This window comes from Mus pahari, chromosome 1 (assembly GCF_900095145.1).
Source record: "Mus pahari chromosome 1, PAHARI_EIJ_v1.1, whole genome shotgun sequence".
In the NCBI taxonomy this organism is placed as follows: Eukaryota; Metazoa; Chordata; class Mammalia; order Rodentia; family Muridae; genus Mus; species Mus pahari.
In genome coordinates this window covers 139,836,232-139,857,746 of record NC_034590.1, presented here as the reverse complement: position 1 = coordinate 139,857,746, position 21,515 = coordinate 139,836,232, and the positions used below count along the sequence as shown (strand labels likewise).

General features: G+C 43.8%; 1 protein-coding gene across 3 annotated transcripts in view; it reads left to right on the top strand.

The window, feature by feature from the left end:
- The window catches only part of Glis3 (GLIS family zinc finger 3), a 417,582-nt gene that overhangs the window by 382,147 nt on the left and 13,920 nt on the right, over positions 1-21,515 (top strand). For all 3 annotated transcript variants that reach the window (XM_021205791.2, XM_021205781.2, XM_029537780.1), the window contains one exon: positions 10,580-10,755. In XM_021205791.2, coding sequence (XP_021061450.1) covers positions 10,580-10,755 — 176 coding nt within the window. The remainder of the gene's footprint in view (positions 1-10,579; positions 10,756-21,515) is intronic.

Here is a 21,515-nt window from a genome sequence, read left to right as displayed (position 1 = left end):
AAGCTTTAACAAGGGATAAGGAGCATTGAGGGGCATGTGCAGGGAACAAGAACCCACAGCCCCACGGAGGGTTCCCATAGCATTCTCTTTGGTTTTGGTTTGGTTTGGTTTGGTTTGGTTTGGTTTGGTTTGGTTTGGTTTGGTTTGGTCAGAAGGACAATGGTCTTGATTTTAAATGTTTCTGCCATCTTAAACCTCCCGCATACTTGGATGCAATTCCTAGGTGCCAGTCCACCACACATGTAGGCACACACACATTGCTAAGAGGTGTAGGACTTTCTTACAGCCTGGTACCATTATCTCTTGTTTGCATATGAACCTTCAGAATACCTCTCAGCTAGGCCTGCTGCTTTCCTAGTCCTGCTCCTGAGCAAACAGATATCTACACAGCTCCTTCATAGCCTCTGTTTTCTGAATGTCCCAGTGTGTGTTCAGAACTCATAAGAATGTACCAAGATGTTAAAGCTTATCAGGATCTATTCTAGCCCTGGGAACTCTCAGGTTCATTGAGTCTATCACTGGGCTGGTAATAATGAAACATAAAATATGGTGAACATTGAATATATCATGGAGGACAGCCAAGTCAATAGGGCATGATAAATTACAAGACTAAAGAAAGGGTGGTGCAGTGACTTTGGAGGCTCAGAGCAAGAGCATCTATTCTCAAAATGGGGTAGAAGCAATAGAGGAAGCACCGTCTCCCCCGAAAGTCAATGGTCTATAGGTGCAAACATCAAGAGGAGTAGTAACGAACGAGCATGACTGTGGAGGAGCATGTTACTGAAAGTTACCTGGTATTAACCACACTAAGGAGTTTGAGCTTCTTGTAAACGAGAGTTTATTATTTGGCCAATAGGAAACCATGATGACTGTAGCATTCATCCTAAATGTGCCTGATCTCCCCCTGCAGAGAATAGTGAATATCTTCCAGAAGAAATGACAAGGAACTTCAAAGTGTTTCATTTGGTCCTCACTCAGACAAAGGCTGTCCTTTGAAACTCTTAGACTCAAGACTGTGGCGTTGATGTTATTTTGCTTTCCAGTACAACTTGAAAGGATCATTTTGTTCTTTGTCATTCTGAGAGTGTATGCTACATAGTTATGGCTTTTCAGGTCTTTGAAGGGTCCCCAGGTGTCAAAGAAATTGAAAATTATCTCTATGTTAGAGAGAGTAACAAAGGTCTGGGACGCAGAAGCGTTTGTCACCCTTGCTTGCCTATTATATTAGAGGAGAGTTGACTCCAGCTATGCGTTCTCCCCATGACTGTGTGCATGCTCACATAGATACAATTCACTCAGTGCTCCTCACTGCATGACCCCTGACATGTATGGCAGACACTTTGTCATGCTCACGGAGACATTCCTAACCCAGAGGGCAGCAAATAAACAGACGATAACCAACGTCCATCAATCTTGATCTCATGATCACGTGACACGAAGAGGGCACCACGGCAGCAGGCTCTACAGTTAGATGATGAAGATGCCAGCATCAGAGAGTGAGAATCGGAGTCAAGATGTTATTTTCACTCAGCATCCCCTGAGGATGTCTGAGTCTTTCTAGAAAGATGACATCCATAAGCATTTGAGATTAAACGAGGAAGAGTCTAACATGTCCTCTTCCCCCGCACCCCCACACTCCCATGCATGTGCACGCATGCGCGCGCGCAGACACACACACACACACACACACACNNACACATACACACACACAGGTACACACACACACACACATGTACACACACACACACACTTTGAGATTCCTAAATATCATAAAAATATGTATGAATGGATGTAGAATATCATGGCTTTGTAATCTTCCCTGACCTATCTCTAATTCAGATGTCCATCAAACTCTCAGGCTTTAGTACATTTCTTTATAATATAATCAAGAATTAACTCTATATATCTTTAACTTAACCTTAAAGACCTGAAAAGCCTAGGACTCACCTCTGACCTTTTCCCTTGCTCTTTGACATCTAATTAATTCATCAATCTGTCAGTGGACTTCATCTACACCATTCTTCCGGTCCATTCTGGGCCCTCACTTGACCCACCATCTCCAGTATAGCAGCTCTGTCCTCTCTGTGACTGATTTTGCCTGTCCACAGCAGGCCACCAACCCCAGCTCATACACCTTTGCTCAAGACCTGACCTTTAAAATGTAAGTTAATCATTTGTTCCTCTCTGCATCTTCTCGAATCATACCAAGATGTGATGGTCCTCTGTGGTCAGGCTTCAGCCAAGTGTCCTTCCATTGCTATCCTTGTTTAATAGGCTAAAGCCTTATTAGCCTTCCTACTGTTCCTAAAAAGGACTAATCTTGCCTCCGGGCCTTTGCATCTGCTGATCCTGAGACACTGGGTCGGCATGAAGATGCCTTTTCTTTCCAGTGACTGATCAAGTTGTGCCATTTCAGAGGCATTTCTTTGGTGAGCCTTTGTTAGTTTATTTGAGAGGGTTTGTTGGTTGGTTGGTTTGGGATGGATTCTCATGTAGCCCTGGCTGGTCTTGCTAGGTAAATCAGGCCTCAGACTCAAGATGTTTCTCCTGCCTCTGTCCCCTGTGTGCTGGGATTACAGGTATGAGCCTAGATGTTGGCCTGAGAGAAGCCTTCCCCATCCAGCTTCCCTGTGCTGCTTGATCGGGCCCTTTCCTTCCGTCAGCACATTGCCTGACTTTACTATGGATTTATATCCACTCCATTATTCTATGTCTCTCTGAGAGCAGAAACTGTGAAATTGCATGAGGAGAGTGGAGATGGGTGAGGAACTTCACAGCGACGATGGCTTTACTCTTTCTGAACAAGTTAACAGTAAACAGAGGACCTGGTTGCTGTCTGTCCTGCCACCTTCTCCTTTGAGTAACTTCGGTCCCTGCTTGAGGCCTTGCTGTGAGACTCCACATGGCACTTACCATGCAAACAGCTTCCTTCTGGTCCTAGACCTTCATCACATCAGGTTATTTTCTATGTATGTTTTTGTTTTTTCTTTTTAATTTCTGAAACATACTGTTTTATTTTATCTTAAGCACAACCACTATCAAAATCAAATATTAAGATGTCCACAAAAGTTACTAGTTTTTTAAATGCTAAGGAGGTCACTTGGACTCTAGAAGCCGAGTCAGCCATCTTTATTTTGTTCCCACATTCCAAACAAACCCATCTCCTGTTAAGGCCAAGATGATGTTTTCTTAGTCCCCTGGGATTTTCTGTCAGGAAGGTGAGTCATAACTGTAAAAAAGAAGCCTTGAAGTGAGATAGGATTCCTTTTCTGCCACCCCTACTTTAACACACAAAGCAACAGGAGTCTGGTACTGTTGCCAGGCCGTGGCATTATTCAAACTTGTCAGTGTGTTCTCTTCAGCAGATTATGCAGATCCCGAATCTCCAGGGTGAGGCTCAGGAGCCTGCCAGCCTGCTCAGTGCTCACATTGTCCTAAGTTCTCCCTTTCTGAGGTGGGACAGGTCACTCTGGAGAGAGCCTCCACTTCCTGTTCTGGTGATGTGATCTGAACTCGAGAAGTCATTTTTCTCCCTAAGTGAGGCACGGGCTGCTCAGAGACTCCCGTCTTTTTGCACTGAGGGGTTGTCTGTTTGTTGGTCAGGAAGGAGATGATCAAGGTGAACAGACACTAAGACGCAGTGTTTTTTTAGGTGAGTCTTTTATTTTTTGCTTTTTTTTTTTTCTGAAAATAAAAATCTTTGGTTGCTTTTCTGTGTAGTTAGAAGGAAACTATCCACGCTTTAGTCAACCCCAGAGCAATGTTTAGGGACATTCTCTTAGATATGTATTCTCTTCTAGAATAGGTTTCCCTTCAGAAACAGAAACAAATGCAATATCCAAAAATGTGTTTCAGTTGAGCAAATGGCTCATTCACCTGGGCCCAGAGATTGCCACCCAGTAGGGAGCGCAGCCTCTGGAAGCAATGGAATGTTCTACTGAGTGATTCTTTGGTAACAGGGACCAGCATTTGCTGAGTACTTGACCTTGTATATTGCTGGCTGAGGGTGCTCCAAATGCAAAATTAAAATAAATGGCCAAGGAGTTACTGTCCACCCAGGAGAACCGTGAGCCCTTTTATGGCTGGCTGTGACCTTAGAAACAGTGACTCCTCCAGTTCAATGCTCTAGTCAGTACTGAGCTTCACTTTCCAGAGACGGTAGTAGGTCCTCCTTCAGCGATACTTGATATTTCAAGAATGGAAGGAAACTACATGCAAATAGCATGTGTCAATTACTGAACAAACTGCCTCTCAGATAGTTTCTTAAAATTCACAGATTATTCTGACTGTGTAGTCTCATTTATCACTGACTTGCAAATGTATCTAGCCATATCTTGCAGAAGTCACATTTAAATTTGATCCTCAAAGTTGCATAGATTTTAAAGAAACTTTACATGTTGAAGCCATGCGGAAAGATTTAGGATAATCTGTGTAGGGATGTATTTGTGCCTCCCTTTGTCATGTTTAGGGAACAAAACTTTTTTCTTGTCTAGCATTCTCATTATAGACTTTCCTGGATGCTACTCTTTCATAATGCATTCTGTCAAAAAGCACGCTGAACACGGCTGCCATGCTACACAAGGGACACTTCCCTTGCTCTAGGGTGGGGAGTTAACCCACTTGGTCACAGGCACTCACAACAACCCAGGTAGAGTCACAGCACTGCAGAAATTCCCTTTTCACAACATATTTTTAAATCAAACATCCAAGATTACCCTAGTTAGAATTTTCTTTTGGTTAGTACTCCTTTGGAAGGAGAACTTGGCAGGATCGGGCATTTCTTTTCCTACAATTCAAAAGAGATTCTGAAAGAGCAAAAGTGACAGAGTCACAGCCATTTCTAGAGTCCAGGTACTTCAGAAATCTCAGCTCTTGTTTTTGCAGGATTCATTGCTCTTGTATACCATATATTGTTTCTCCTCCATTTTCTTTTCCACAAAGGAAAACAACAATATCCTTGGCATCACTTCAGAGTTTACCAGAAAAAAATATTATTTATGTATAATCCTGAATATTTTGTTGGCTTTACAGTTTGTTCCGTATTCCCAAGTGGAATAACTCCTGTGGGTCACATCGGCTATTCCATTTTCACAAATGCTCACTCTTTAATAAGTAAATATATATGTTTGAATCGCCATTTAAAGCTTTATGATCATTTCGCCCACAGTCTTCAAATCAGGTTCCCCGGAGGCAAGGGGAGCATTCTTAAGTTTGAGCCCCTCTGGTTTGAAGAATTGTTTGCGGGAATTCTTGACCCAGCTGTTGATGAGGAGACAGACGCTCTGCTCCTTTCCAGGGCACCGAGTTGGCTCTTTGACTGAACAACTCCTTGGATGGACACACAGCTCTTGGCCAGCATTGGTCCTGCCCAGATGGACGGTTTTGCAATTACCCAGACCTCTCAGCGGCCATTTCTTCATTACTGAAAGCTGCCCCCAATTGTCCCAGAAGCCAAATTCAATCTGCAGTTCCCCCAGTAACGTGCTGTGATTCATTTGGGGACAAATCTGGATTGAACTGAGTCCAAGTGTCTCTTTTGTGAGACAGAAGGGAAGTATAAGTAGATACTATAGTCACCCAGATGACTCAGCCAGGAATTCATGAAGTGATTCATAAATCGTTATAAAGACCACTAATGTCTACTAAAATGGAGAGCTGTCTGGCTATTCAAAGTGTGGTATTATTATTGGGCCTTTAAAAAAAAAAAGATGTTAAATCAGATGTGAAATCCTTAAAACTATGCTTTTCTTTTTAGGTTTTGAAAAGGATTTCTTCCTCCCCCATCATCCCCCACTCTCTCCTGTCCTGTAGTAGACCAACAGCAAGCCATTTTTCATTGATTAGTTTTCACAGATGAGTTTTAAAATCCCCATAGATGATACTCTACAATTTAAGAAAAAGAAGTCCTTGCACAGATCCATGATGGGCCAGTTTGTATCCATTAGTTCTGCTCCCAGGCAGCAAATCAATAATATTTTTGTGTAAGTACAATGAAACAAGCTCTTCACATACATTCTTCCTTCTTTAGTAGGTTTATAGCTCCAGTGTAAGACAGAGGGGACAGACCAAACCCCACTGGCTTGTTTGACTCCCGAGAGAAAGGGTCATAACTTACTGTAAGAACATGCGTACCCCGTGTGGCGTAGATTGCCATGGTAGGGAGGTACCTTCATCCTTCCTGGCCTCCTTTACTCTCATCCAAAGATGGTAGCAGATCCGCTCCACCCAGAATGTTCCATGATGGTACTGATATAGTAAGTCAGTACCAAGAAATTAGACTCTTAGAGACCCCACAACTCACTGCCCCTCAAACTAGAAAATGAACCAGAAAAGTCAGCTTCAGCAGCCATACTGGAACTGTCGAGACAAAAAAAAAAAGGTTTCCTCGGATTTCTTTTTAGTTCTGAGTCTTCCCTGAGTGGTCTAACTTAACACCAGGACCATAATCTTGGGCACTTCTTAGGCTCTGGCTCGCCAAAAACACATGCCAGAGATGCCCTACTCAGTGGTTCTCAACCTTCCTAATGCTATGACCCTCTAATACAGTTCTTCATGGTGTGATGACCCCTAGCCATAAAATGACTCCATTGCTATTTCATAATGCTGATTTTGCTGTTATGTTCAGCATTTGTTATGTATCATAGTGTGTGTGTGTGTGTGTGTGTGTGTGTGTGTGTGTGTGTGTGTGTGTTTTCCAGTGGTCTTCGATGATGCCAAAGGAGGGTCCCAACCCACAGGTTGAGAACTGCTATCCTACATGGCCACTCTGTTTGGATCAGTCCTCCATTCCCTAAGCATACTCTATCACCTCGAAGTCGGCAGACATTCCTACCCTTAAGTTCTCTGATTCCCTGATTTCTAGATGTGAGCTTCTGCACAGTGTAACATATCTACTGTTGTTTCTCTGATTCACTCACTTGCTAGTACAGCGCCGTCTTTTTTCTTAGTCTTAGATATACTTGCTTGCTTCCTTTCCTTAAGTCCCAGAAACACAGAGAAATGGATCTTCAGTTGCCCCTCCCTCTGGGCTTACACCAGCTTGCCCAGTGCCTAGTTTGTATCTCCTGAGTGAAAAAAAAAAAAAAATAGAATTATCTCATACTTTGCAATTCTGAGGGAAATTGGGCTATCTTTGTCTTACATTTCTATGGAAGGTAGGAGAGTTAGAGGATTTATTCAGACTTCCTCATCTAGTAAGAGAGAACACTGGAGTCCAAGCCTGTGTGCCCCTGACCCATCCGGCTTTCTGCATCCTCAGTGTCTCCATCCCTTCCCAGGTTTCTCTGTGTGAACTTTAACTGTGCTTGTCCCACTTGGGACCCCCTGTCTTGTGATAGTCTAGGATTCAGTACTACATCTTGAGGAAGGGTGAGCATTTTGTGCTGGCCTGCCCACTGCCATGTGGGGAGCCTGATGTTAGGGGAAAGTAGGGCAGAGAAGGCAGGAAAGGAAGGCACTGAAAGGAAGAAGCCTGGCCAAGCGATCAGCTGTTTCCTGAGGTGTGCATGAATAAGCCTTTACAAGAACCTTTGAAGTCCCCATTCTGCAAAAAGGATCATTTACTAGGGTTCAAAGCCTCCCCCTTGCCTCCTCTTCTTAGCAAACCATTGCTCATTATAAAATCATACCAGCTCCCCACCAAGGGAGTGGAAATGGTTGACTCAGTTCTGGTTTACTTTTGTGTGTTCTGTTTCTGGTAAGCAGAGATTTTTTTCCCCTAGTCTGTTATGAGCCTATTTATACAGCAGTCATCTCTTTTGAGGCTCTATGAAAAGCATAAGTAGACACTAGCAGCCCAACTGGAAGAGAATCTCTGAAATAACCACTGTGAATCCTTGGGTGGTGTACAGAAGATCTTTCTTGTGCCCCTTGGATACAGTGTAACTCAGAATTAGCATGATGCTGCCTTGACGTGACAGAAGAAAAAATGCATTACCTCCATGCTGTGTAATCTCACCTACATGAAGAATCAGAAGACACCCCTGACTTAGCAAAGAGCACGTGTAAGTTAAGTGGAAGGCATAATATTTTACTGTTCTGGGTGGTGCGATAATACTGAAACCTTGGTATATGCCTACCATGTGTTTCCCTCTGTTATCAATCTATTGAATAATACATAATAGCCAAGAAAATATTTGTATGAATAGGTAAGAAGAATTTGGAATGAGCACACACAGAGTCTATATCTAGAGTAATATAACCTATGTAATAGATGACAAACTATTTTAGTAAGTTATACTCTTGGATCTGTGTAGTCTACATTTCCTAATTAGTGATCATAATTAATGTTGACCACACCAGTGCAAGCGATAAAAGCAGTAGAGCTTCACTCTGAAGAAAGAACCTTGGACTCTTTTTATATTCTTCGTCTGTCACCATTTCTACTCCTTACTAATCCGTCTCATGTGAGTCAGGTGTGTCATGTTGTTTGGGGTATGTTATGTCCTCGGATTGTACCGGGGTCCCCAGATAGTCCCAACTTGCCTGCCTCCCACCCAACTCACTTTGTTCCTTCAGTCAAAGACTGATAGAAGATAGCAGAAGTATTGGAAGGAAAGACCAGAGAACCCACTAGCTCGTTGTGTCTTCTCTTCTCAAAGTGAAACAAGAGAGCCAAAGGGTCTTCATTACTTTGTCTCCCAAAGTTGAAATATCAGTGTGATTGTGGGATAATGACGTAGGTCACCTTGCTATTCAAATCCCTTCTCCCTCCAACCCGGAGGACCATAAGAACAGGGCCTTCTAGGATTGGGCGTCAGTGTGGACTCCATCTCTCCCAACTCCATGACTTCACAATTTCTCATTCCTCTCCTACAAGCTCAGAGCTACTTTGGAGACACAGTAAGGACATGTTCCCCAGATAATAGCCTCCATATGGGGAATCCTGACTCATGTGTTTTACTAGATGTTCTCAGGGGAGTGCCAGGATGTGTTTGCAGCGTATTCTCTCTGGGCCACTCAGCATCGCCTTTTAGGATAATCCCAGTTCAGAGGAGGTGCTTAGAAAAGTGCGTATTTAACCGGCACAGGACAGGCAGCTGCTGCTCGCCAAAGTTCCATAGAATAAAAGCCTATGTGACCAGTTGATGCATCTGATGACATCAGCTTTGCTAAGATACTCTGACCTCTTTGCTTTGAGTCCCCTATCTTCCTCTTAGTTCCTGTGCAACCTTCTTAGATAGACTCATTATACTTCACAAGTGAAATGCAAAATGAACATGGCATTTTCTCCCATCCTCTCTTACTCCCTTAACATGAATGTTGAAGCTCTTCTTTATGAGATGCGTTGCTTCAGGACCTGTAGAATTAACTTTGTAAACGTGCCTAATGCACCTTCCCCTTTTCTCAGCTGTGTCCTTACACAAGAGCCCAGCCTTGTGGAGTCAGTTGTTCCTATAAAATAAGTTATGTCGCCGCTGATAACCTAGTTCAAAATGAATCTTTTCTTCTGCACGGTATAAACAGGAGCTAACTAAATGTTTTCATGTTGATGAACTTTGGAGAGGTTGCGTACTTCATTGCTATTATGCTTTTATCCAGAATTATTTTGCTGCTTATTCTCAAGGCATTGAAAAACCCTCACTTCTTTCTCTACTGTGGGTATCACTGTCCCATGCTGAACCGACAAATTAGGCATCATTTCTGTTTGGACATCCCCACCTGCAAGACTGTTCTGTCGAGTCTACTGTCCTTCGCCATTGTTAGACAGTAAATGCCATTCTAATTCGTGACTCAGAACCTGCCAGTCTTCCCTCACAACGAGAAGATAAATATACAGTTGTCCAAGGTTCCTTGGTGATTTCTCTTTGTTTAAATATTAGTATATCTCCTTTCAGAAACCAGTACTCTGAGGCTGTGGCCGGGGATCACACTCTGTGGTGGAGTGCTTGCCTAGTGTATGCAAGGCAGTTGAGTTCAACAAAGCCAAAAGACCCAACAATCTTGGAATTGTTACACATTACTACAAAAATGCCACAGTGCATTCCCTCTACACCATCAGGAATGCTCTTTGCCCAGCACAGAACCCAAGCCGACCTCTCAGGTTCTGCGTTTCAAGGCACATTTGACCTTTGAGGTTTAAGCTATTTTACTCTTGGCAAGAGAGAATGTATTGTTTAAGGAGACTCTGGTTAGAGGGGGTCATAATAAGGACCTGTAACACTTCTTGGACCTCAGATGTGCCTTACAAAACAAAATGTTTATGAGCTAAGTGTAAATGACTCAGAAACATATGAATCGAATTTCCCCTAAAATGTGAACGGGTTTTAAAATTAGCAGGAAAAGGGCCTGGCAAAAGATGTGCTTTGAATTTCATAAAACCCAGAGGATTTGAAATGCAGTTTAAGAAGCTTGACAAACCTGAACTGTGACTAAGGTTTGCTTTGTTGGTCTTTCCTCCCCACCATCCCCCCTCAAACCCCCCCCCCCCCGTGTCAGAGAAGCACTCAGTGGTTGGAAGGAGAGGGTTAGGAAGGGCTTTGAAAGAGCACATTGCCATACTTGTGTAGGGCCAGAACGGGGACTTAGAAGGCTTTGAAGAGTTGGTCATGCTGCCTGTTGTAATCGTTTTTTTTCCCAGGTTTGCACCTCCGACTCCATCTCCTCACCACATCAGCCCGGGAAGAGTTCCAGCTCCTCCGTCCCTGCTCCAGAGAGCACAGGCTCCCCACTCCCAGCAGCCACCAGGCTCACTCCTGAAGCCCTACCAGCCAGAAACCAACTCTTCTTTCCAGTCAAATGGTATCCATGTCCACGGTAAGCAGGAGCTGGTCGTCCTTGGAGTTCAGAAAGGCAGCGTTTTGCTGTTGCCTTTAGCCAGGTGGCCTAGGGACCAGATGTGGGTCTCAGATGTTCTGTTTGACATCAAACTTATGATGTAGACAGCATGAAATCCTACAGTATTTTCCTCAGACGACCTGACTTATAGTTTCCAGCCCAAGGAAATCATTGGTGTTCCCAGTGTTGTGATACTCCAGAGTAGTCCCTAGCATAGCGCCCTGCTCCTGAGTGATCAGGAGACTGTGCAGAAGGAAGACCCGGGAACGTCATTGTCCATGGCGGCTGGCTCCTTCCCATAAGCCAAGTCAAAGCCTTCCCTGGTCCCCCTGTGTGGCACCTCCCTGGCCTCCCCCAAAACTTCATGTGTCCCATCTATATATCCCATCTTGGTTTTGTTTCTTTGCTAGAACTTTCTTTCATTTTCTCCATCTTGTAGCTAATTTGAGTTAAAACATATCATCTTTCCTAATGCAGTCTTGCTGCTCAGGCCAGAGTTGCCTGACCCATCATCGTATCTTTTAGGGAACTCAACACATTTCTGCATGTCTCGTAACAACTATGCATATTCATACAGAAAGAAAAGAACATAAGGAAAAGAGAAATCACAGTGGCTTAGGTTCTGTGCCAGTCTTATGTTCAGCAAGGACCACACTTGAGGACTGAGTCTGCGTCTGCCTCTTTTCACTAATCAAACCCCTTTTGCCAGTTCAAGCACAAACCCTAGTGGACTCCCACAGAAAACTGAAATGCCAAGCCATAAAGCCTCCAGCCCCACATGTCCTTGTCTCCTGTTGTCAGAATTCTATGTAAGCAGAAATGAAGCTGTACACTGAGACTCCAGATGATTCTAGAAGTGAGTCCTCTCCCTCGCCTCACTGGTACCATATATTTATATGGGTTATCATGTGGAATTAATGGATGGTGTCCCAAGACAGTGTTCATTCTGTGTGTGAATGCAGTCTCTAGATAGTAGACTCCAACAGTATTGTACTAAACTTGATCAAGAGGTTCAAAGCAGCAGGAAGGGGGCAAGAAAATGATAGTGCTCATCTGTAGCAAGGGGAGACATCGAAAAGTCAGGGTCACTGGCTCCTTCCGTCTCCCCCATTCTGCTTGCCCACTGTTTCCTAACAAAGCTTAGACTTTTCAGTTCAGTGCTAACGTCTACCGTCTTCTTACAAACATCTTCTCGCACATCTATTACATCAGGAAATGTTTTTTTAAGTGGCTGTTACAGGTGCACAGGGTGAGGTCTATAAAAACAGAAAAGGGGGTTCTCTTCCTGGGCAGTCTCTCTGATGAAGGCAGGCCCTAGGCTGTGTTCCGGGAAGCGACCAGCATCCCTCTGGGAGGGAGGTTTGGCAGCTTGGCCATGGCTCTGTAGAAGTCAGGGTAGGCAGAGCAGGTCACCTCCGAGAAACACTGTTTTAATGTCTGAATTTTAATGTGGCTGAAACCTGGGCACATTTCTCAGTCAGTGACATCCTATAGTGGTTCCACTCTCCTTCTGGTACCTTATAGACTAACAGAGCAATTCACAGTCGGCCATGTCATATGTCCTGTCAAATGTAGTATACCCTGCTTTGCTTACAGCTATGAAAAATTTTTTTTAAAAATTCTTTAAAACAGTACAACTTAAGCTATATGTAAAAAACTAACCAGAAAGAAATGTAGCTAAAATGCTGACTGTTTTTATTGGGCTACATTTGCCTCCCTGAGCCCTATTCTGTAACAGAACTTTACAAGAGGGTTGTGGAGGACGCCAGTTTGCATGGGAGTCCTGTGGACTCTGAGGTCTGCGTGCATATGCAGGGTTTTATGCCTGGGCTCACAGCTCCGATGTGGACTCTCTGGACTTCCATCACTGTAACAAGTGGCTAAGAAGAACACCAGGCGCAGGCGCAGGTGCAGGCGTGGGCCTTACTTCCTTGCTTCCTTCTCCTGCCCCTTTCTTTATTAGGCTGTGAGAATGAGGATCATGTTTGTAGCCCCAGGCTAAGCATTGTACTTGATGCAAAGTAGGCATTAAATAAGTATTTACTGGATAAGTAATTGGCACCCTCTCATTCAGCAAATAAATAATAAACCAAGAGGACTCAGAGAGCATTCTCCATGTTGCTTTGTCAAAATACCCTCTCTCTACATTTCTCCTTTGAAAGATAAATAATGAGCATATTTTCAGCTTGAAAATGGTGGGCTTTAAAAAAAAAAGAAAACTTTTACTTTCTTAATTTTTAAAAACTTCTATAGCCAGTGAGAGACAGATAATATCAGCCATAAATTAGTGTCAGGATATAAAGAAAATGAGAAATCATAACTTTCCCCAGGAAGATGGCCAAGTAGCTACTGCAATGAGATTTCGAAGAAACTGGCCATGTTTCAGCCACCTGTGGAGGGTTAGGGACTCGGTGAGGCCTATTCCTTCTCTGAGCAGGTTTCTGAGAGAAAGAAATATCCTTAAAAGTTTTAAGTACCAACCAGACCTTAGATAAGGAAAAAATGTATATGCTGTTTTTAAGGGGAGAGTGAACCTTCTTACCCGGGTATATTTATGAGCTGAAGCTATCTCATTTTATGTCTCACATTTATTGGACGGAGTTACATGGTATCCCACTGACATAAGCTTCATCCTCTATTAAACCACCATTTTTTAAAAATGACAAACTGTGTCAAGAGTTTTTAGCCCAGTAGCCACAGTGAGTCTTTGGGCCTTTGGTCACAGCTTTAAAGAGCATCATGAGCCCACTTCCTCTGTCAGACCTGCAGCAGGTGTCTCAGAGGTCAGGGAGAGATGTCATTCCTGCATCTATACAGATGGGACCCAAGACATGGAAGAGTATGAAATGTCTGGGCGTCACTGCCTTGGCACGCTACGTGGGCTTAGTGAGAGGGCCACATTTCCAAACTGAATTCATAATCAGGGTCATTCCAGGCCAAAGGCACACCAAAAGAAGCAGGAGTTTACAGCTCTCCTTAGGGGACGCAGTGGAACTCCTTAGTGTGGATGTCTTATGTGGAAATTAGAAGGTCAGAATTCAGGGGTGCTTTGGTCTTGCTAATGAAGAAGCAAAAGTAGGTCCTCTGAATCTTGTCAATCATCCACTACTTGGCACTGAGCTTAGACACTATGTACTGAACTTGTGCTTTTATTAGAGGTAAAGGATGCCCCTTGTAAGGATTAACACCAGCATCCTTTCATGTTTCTTCACCAGGGTTTTATTGATTGAGCATCCACTCTGTCCATTCAGATTGACTTTATTCATAAAGAGGATACGGTGTCCTTTCTTCTGAAGGTTTGACTGTTGATAGAGTTTTCCAGTCTCTGTTTGGGAGATATCTCTAAGGCAACTTCTCTGGACATTTGAGCTTTTCTTTTAGATGTCAACATAAGGACAGTCTTCCCAATCTTGTAAGCCTGTTCTTTTCTCTTCTTAGGCGAATTCTCTTGCCCAGGCAAGCTTCAGAATTTTGCCTGGATTAGTTGCCTGAGAGTTGATATTTGTACATTTTGTTATGGTGCTAATGGATAATTTCTTTTTAAATGCCCTATTCACTGCTCCTTGTTCAAATGCCATGGGAATTCCTAGAAGAGCATTTTCACAGTCTTCCTGCTTCTGGACGCATCACGGAGAGGCCAAGTCCAGTTCATCGGGTGTTTGTTGGTCACTCTCTAAGTACTAGGCAACGAGAATGTCATTTAATGGCTGCCACACTGCAGTGGTTGAAAGGGGGAAAGGGAATGAGATGCATTATAGGGAAGATGTTATCAAAGGATTTATAGAGATCATACCTGAAAAGGAGTTTGAAGATGACTAGTTCACAGGGCAGGTATGGGGGAATGCCATTCCCTCCTGAGGAGGGCACAAGAAAGGACATAAATGTCAGGGTGGAGCATGCTGAGAAGAGAGATACTGGGAGCTGGCATCCTGCTGGATGCACAGATTAAGCCCAACATAGGGAAGAGGGTTCAGGCCAACAAGGTGGGCTCAGAAAAGAATAATGTGTCCCACTCAACGCAGTCACCCTGTGCAGAGGGTGGCTACAGATAGGCAGAAAGCCTAAACTCCTCACTATCAGAACGATATGGTGCTGTTTGGATCCCTCAAACCAGTCATTGAAAGTGGGTTCTCATCTCTCTGATGCAACTGGGAAATTGGAGGCATGATAGAGAACTCATGTGGCAGTGTGTGTGTGTGTGTGTGTGTGTGTGTGTGTGTGTGTATCTGTGTGTCTGTGTGTGTCTGTGCCCATGGTCACAGTCATTCCAGAGAGAGAAGGGTGGACAAGCAAAGAAGAAATGGAGAGACACAAGAGTAGGCACTGCAGCAGGCAGAAGTCCTCTGTGCTTTCTTAAGAAAATTAGGTGTGCAAGACAGTGCACACCTAGGCTTACACGGACCTCGGCTTCCTGCTCTCCCTCTCACACACCAGACACAGACACAGCCTGTGTGTCCTACTCCCATGTGGTTTTCCCTCCCTCTGTGTGTGTGTGTGTGTGTCTGTGTGTGTGTGTGTGTGTGTGTGTGTGCGCGCGCGCCTGTGCTATGTGTTTGTAGGTACATGTACACATAGACGCTAGAGGACTGCCTTTCACATTACCTTTTGAGACAGGGAGTCTCACAAGACCCAGCGCTCACAATAGGCAAAGCTAGCCAGCTGATCATTTCTGGGGATCCAGCTGCTTCTATACCCCACAACACATGTGGTTACAGATGTGCACAGCAGCACCTCTATTTCTTTAAATGTAGATACCAGGCCAGGTGTGGTGGCGCACGCCTTTAATCCCAGCACTTGGGAGGCAGAGGCAGGTGAATTTCTGGGTTCAAGGCCAGCCTGGTCTACAGAGTGAGTTCCAGGACAGCCAGGGCTACACAGAGAAACCCTGTCTCAAAAAAACAAAAAAAAAAAATGTAGATACCAGAAATCCACATTTGGATCCTTATGCTTTTATCGCAAATATTTTACCAAATGAGCTATGCACTCTTGCCCATGTTTTGTGGATTTTTGATAACCACTCAGAAACCTACATTCACGCTGAACTGACCACCCAACTTCCTTTTGTATGGTGTGTTACCACTGGTTCTTGGATTTGAGTGTGCTGGTCAGAACTGGTTTCATGAAGACCTAGCTGATTCACATAAGCGCTTGTACAGAGTATGAGCTTCCAGAGTTTATTTATAGTGTTGTAGTAGCAACAGCTGGGCCCAATTTCACCGTTTTTACGTGACAAGATGGCCTATGCAAGAGCATGCTGGGTAAAGGGACAGCTTAGTTGAGCCAAGAGGTCCTCTTGTACCATCTTCTTCTTTGTTACCTTGAAAGGGGACTCCCCCATTATCCTGGTCTCCTCAGGAATGTCTATTTCTGTACATTTTTACACTCGCTTCAGGAAGAGAAGAAGAGAGAAAACAAATGTAGCCCAAGCTGAGTTTATTGGACACACACAGATACACACACACACACACACACACACACACACACAGTGGGAATCTGCCTCACACTCTCCTCAATGCTTTTCTAATCTGTAAAATGGACAGTTATGCCTAGCTGGCACACACATACATTTATTCTGCCTCTTGAAAAGAAACCAGCCACGATTTGAAGGGCTCGCCCCAGATTCTTATCCATCTCTTCCAACCTCTTGGGGGCCTCTCAGGCTTCCGCTGCTCGCTCTTATCTTTCACTCCTTTGGAGTTTCCAGTTGCCAGCATCCCATCATCCATGGTCCAGTTATTTGGTTTCATTAGGAAAACACCATGAGTCTATTTGATACCAACGCAATAGCAGTGGGAAGTAGGGGGCCTTCGCTTTTTGGTCACAGCCCCTGGGGTTTATGAGCTGTGTTTTTCATAATCTAAAATATGCCCTGTCTGTGGGCCCCCAAAGAAGGTAGCCAGACAGTGTCCAGACAACGGTGGCATTTTCCTATCTCAGTATGAAGCTGTAAGCTTGTCAACCCAGTTCAGATTGAGTGCAGGGGAACAAAGGGACTTGAGCTACAGACAGGCCTCAGAGAACAAAACACATTGTGAATGGACTGTTCTAACCAACATATCTTTCCAGCTCTGGGAATCACACTGTGTAAATGAGACTGCTGTGGCAGGTAGGAGCTCAGTGTACCTCTTCTTCATGGGCTGATTACGGTGCACAGTGCACAGTGGCCCTTTCCAGGAAAGAGTTCTTTGCGTTATTGCCATGACCGATCTCATTGCTGGGGATTTGGAATGTTAAATCCTTAAAGGTTAACTTTTAAGGCTGTTTTCAAAAGACAAGGAAACATGCTCCCCCTCCATGGGAAAGTCACAGCTACATATGTGAGGTTGCAAAAGAATAGTGTAGAAATTGTATTGCTTAAGTTGAATGTGAGCATGTCATAACTCTTAAATGCCGGGAAGACACACATAAATGATTAGAAATCAAATGTCATCAACTTCACTGAGAAACTCGTGACATCTCCACAAAAGAAATGAGCTAGTGAGTCTCCTTAATGCTATTCTGATGTCCTCAGCAACCATAATCAGGAGTCTTTTTCAGTATCAGCTCTGTGATTCTTAAGGCCTGTAGAATACTAAGGATTGATAATTAGAGTTACAGAAATCCTTAATTACTCTTATATACTTAATTACTATACAGTTACCCCAAGCACAGTTTTACATAAGGAGTACTTGATAAATTCTGACAGCATGCTAACTCTACAAAAACAAAAAGTTAAATTTAGGTGTATATGTGTGGGCTCAGACAGTGTTTCAACATCACAGATGTGGGGCTGGGGGTGGAGGATTTAAGGTGGTCATCCTAAGTCAGAAATGCTGCCTGACTGGTAGATTATAAAACCAAACAGAGAGGAGCCTCCATCTGTGGCATGAATGCTTGAAGCACTGGCACACAGAAGTATGTATGAGCACACACCTGACCACATAGTTTAAACCTACTAGATTAACATACTGTGTTTGGTCAGTAAGAACACTAAAGTGACTAAGTCACTAAATCTCGATTTTATACAAGGCAGATAGCATATCTTCCCACGGTTCTTTTCATAGGGTAACTGCTTAACAAATATTTTTTAATAAATACAAATGAATAGGGAGAGAAGAGGAAGAGAAGGCCTCTCGGATTGGAGGAGATAACCTCGGCAAACTTGTGTTTCAACAATCAACCTTATGATTGTCCAACAGGTTCTGTGTGCCAACTCGTTCTGTTAATAGGTCTTCTACATCTGCTTTCCTGTCATGCTCCTTTAACTTATGTACATACGTGCTTGAGTGTTTACAGCAGTACAGGAGCTCCTTACAGACTGCCTCAGGAAATGTTCCTGGGCTGCTGTACATACACTCTGGAGATAGGTGAGTGTTTCCACAAATGGCTTCTTAAGACTCTCCCAGGTTGGCGTCTTAACCAGCAGACGTGGCAGTCCTGTTGCTCTCCAAGAGGTGTTATTTTAATGGTTGTCAATCTGGACAGCAAAGCTAGGTCACCTGCTTTAATTTTTTCTTTGCTTAGCAGCATGACTGAACAGCTTCTCATGTCACTGCTGATCACTAAGGGAAGTTTTAATAATAGGGAATCAATGACAGAAACGGCAACTTGGGCGCCTGTGCCTTTTCGGCTGCCTGCCTGCTCACTCGCCCATCAGTCAAGCTGTACCATTTGCAGGGAAGCATTTTGGTTTTGTTTGTGTGTGTGTGTGTGTGTGTGTGTGTGTGTGTGTGTGTGTGTGTGTGTTTTAATTGGAAATTGAGTTTCAAGAATCTCAGAAGTTTATTGAAGAGAAGGAAATGTCTAGAAAAATTTTTTTTTCCATTTCATTGGCTGTTGTGACGTACCCATCACAAAATTTAAAAGTGCCTGTGGTAAGTGTTCTAGATAAAGTGGTTTTTCATTATCTGGAGGAAGTTAATAACAGGTTTTCAGAAGGAAATATCCTTTCTTATACTTGAAACTCATGAAATATGGTCTCTTGTGAATAGAATTTTGAAAAGGAAGAAGAACAGAACTATTTTTCCTCCTCACTCTATTCTCAGGGCTCCGGTGAATTCCACAATGATGGACACGTGAGTGGCAATCCGGGCTACATGGATTTTAGCTGGAATTTTCTTTTGTATGTGTGATAAACAATTCATAGTTTAGAACAACTGTGCGGAGAGCTATGACTAGAGATCCCTTAAAGTTGACAAACGAGAACACACAAATCAGGAATACAAGTTACTGGTAGTGAGGACACCGTGTCGATAAAACCGAGAAGCAAGCGCTTTCGCCCTGGACGTGGCGTGGCCAGCTCCTCCCCCACCCCCAGTTTGGCTCATCACTGCTCAGGACTGCGTTACAAAACCATCCCAGTTGCTGTAGAAGTTCTTGTTGGTTTTCTTACAATTGGTAGGTCTTTTGGATTGCAGGAATTCTAATTCTCTAATCTAACCAAATTGTTCTGACTAAACCCTCTATTTCATTCTTTTGCAAGGCCTTCAGGAACTGTACCTCCAAAGTCACAATTCTGGTGATGTGGAAACATTGAGCCATGTCTTCTAGCTCATTTGAGTGTAACCACCAGCCCCTCCCTTTCTGCATTTCTTCATCAAGCCCAACCTCATATCACACATCCCAAAACAAGTTCTCACGTGTCTCTGCATCATGGCAACATGACTCAGGAGTTCTGAATTGGTCCCATAATTACCCAAGGTCCTTTGCATCTGTAGATAAGGCCTGACACAGACCTGACACAGCAGTTTCTCAGCAAGCATATGTAGGAATACCTACATTTATATTAACATGTGTGCTTAAATCTTACTCTTACAGACATTATTGTCAGGTTGCCGTTAACTACATAGAAACTGTTTTTCACTATAATCATGTATACTGTTAACCCTTAGTTCTCTTACCCACTTCTCTGTCTGTCTTCAGGTTTAATGGTCTGTCTGGCATCAGTGTCAAACCGTGATTCAGAAGAGCAGAACCATCCGGGTTTGCTGTATAGAGCCTGTCCCAGTTAGCTTTAAATGTCAACTTGACACCACTGACAGTCACCCAAGGAGGGAGTCTCAGTTAAAGGATTGTCCAGATGAGATTTTTCCTGTGGGCATGTTTGTGGGGTATCATCTCAATTGTTGATTACTGTAGGAGAGCCAGGCCCACACTGGGTGGCACAACTCCTAGGCTGGTGATCTCGGGCTATATATGAACACTAGTTGTATATAAGTCTGCAAGTGAGCCAGGGAGAAACAAGCGCCATGGTTTCTGCTGTACTTCCTTGACTGTGAGTTGTTTCCCCAGGGCTAGAGTATTGTGGGAACCAGCGAACAGGGCCGGCCTTCAGGCTCTTTCTTTGTCTCCCCTCAGTGATTAACTGTGACCTGGAAGCATAACTTGCCTCCCCAAGTTGATTTTGTCAGACTGTTTGATCACAACAACAGGAATCAAACAGACCAAAGCCCGTAGTATGTTTTATCACAGTTTATTTTCCCCAACTTAAGAAAAAGTCCATGATAGAAAGGGGAGGGAAGTCCCAGTATTTCCTCAAATTTCCATACCACCATGTGCAAGAATCCTGATTCCTAATTGCCCATCTCAATTCCTTCTCACCATCAATATTTTCCCCAATGGCTACTGCCATGGTCCTGTTCACTGGTCATGTTCGCTTAGTAATTTCCTGTCATGTAGAGGGTCCTATTCTGAATATTACTAAACCTGTAATATTGGAAGGGGGAAAGCACAAAAGTCCATGGTTTTTGAGTTTGTATTTATTTAAGGGGTATCTGTTATATATTATTATATTGTATCATATTATATTATACTACTATACTATATTAATTAATACTTGTGTTCCTTGACAATTTAGAGAGACTTTGAGTTCAATAGTGGGAGAAAATTTCCTGCCCAAAGAATGACGTAACCTTTTTGTTCCCTGTAGGGCATTACACACTTGCAGATGCATATTGTGTGATGTGTAGTGGGATGGGATTAAGTAAGAGAGGAAGGTCCCTGTCAACTGGATGTGCTCATCAGAGTTGACTCCCCAAAGTGGCAGTGGGAAGATGTTGGCTCAGAGCAAAAGGTGGAGCAGGGATGGCGGATGTCAAGTTGGATCATGCTCACTGGCAGTCAGTGTCCTTGGGTTTTGATAGTACACAGAGTCAAATTCTCTGGTGGCCGATGGAAGATGATGAGAAGTATCCTGGGATCCAAGGACATTTGTGAGGTTTCAGAAGGACGGTCACTCGCTTACAGCAGACCCACAGAGTCAGTTTTCCATGCTCATTACCCTGAGCCAAGATTCCACCTAACCCTTGGATAGGAGTGCTAGAGATTTTATAACCACAGATTGGGATTCAAAGAAATAGGGAGTCATCTAGTTAGCAAAGCAGGTGTAATTCAGGGGGCTATGTTTGCAGCTCGACAATAGAAATCTAAGTCACGGGATCATTGTAGAGACAGCAATCGGAAGATGACTCTGCCTCATTCTAATAAGGTCCCATACTTTCACCGTGGCCAAAACTGACTAGAGGGAGGAGCCAGGCGAATCCTCTGACTGATGCCTACGGGTCGTGGAGTTCAAGGTCACTCTCAGCCGCAAGGTCCAGCAGTAGACACGCCCTGGCTCAAGGAGAGAAGATGGCTCCTGGCAAGGTCCAGCAGTAGACACGCCCCGGCTCAAGGAGAGAAGATGGCTCCTGGCAAGGTCCAGCAGTAGACACGCCCTGGCTCAAGGAGAGAAGATGGCTCCTGGCAAGGTCCAGCAGTAG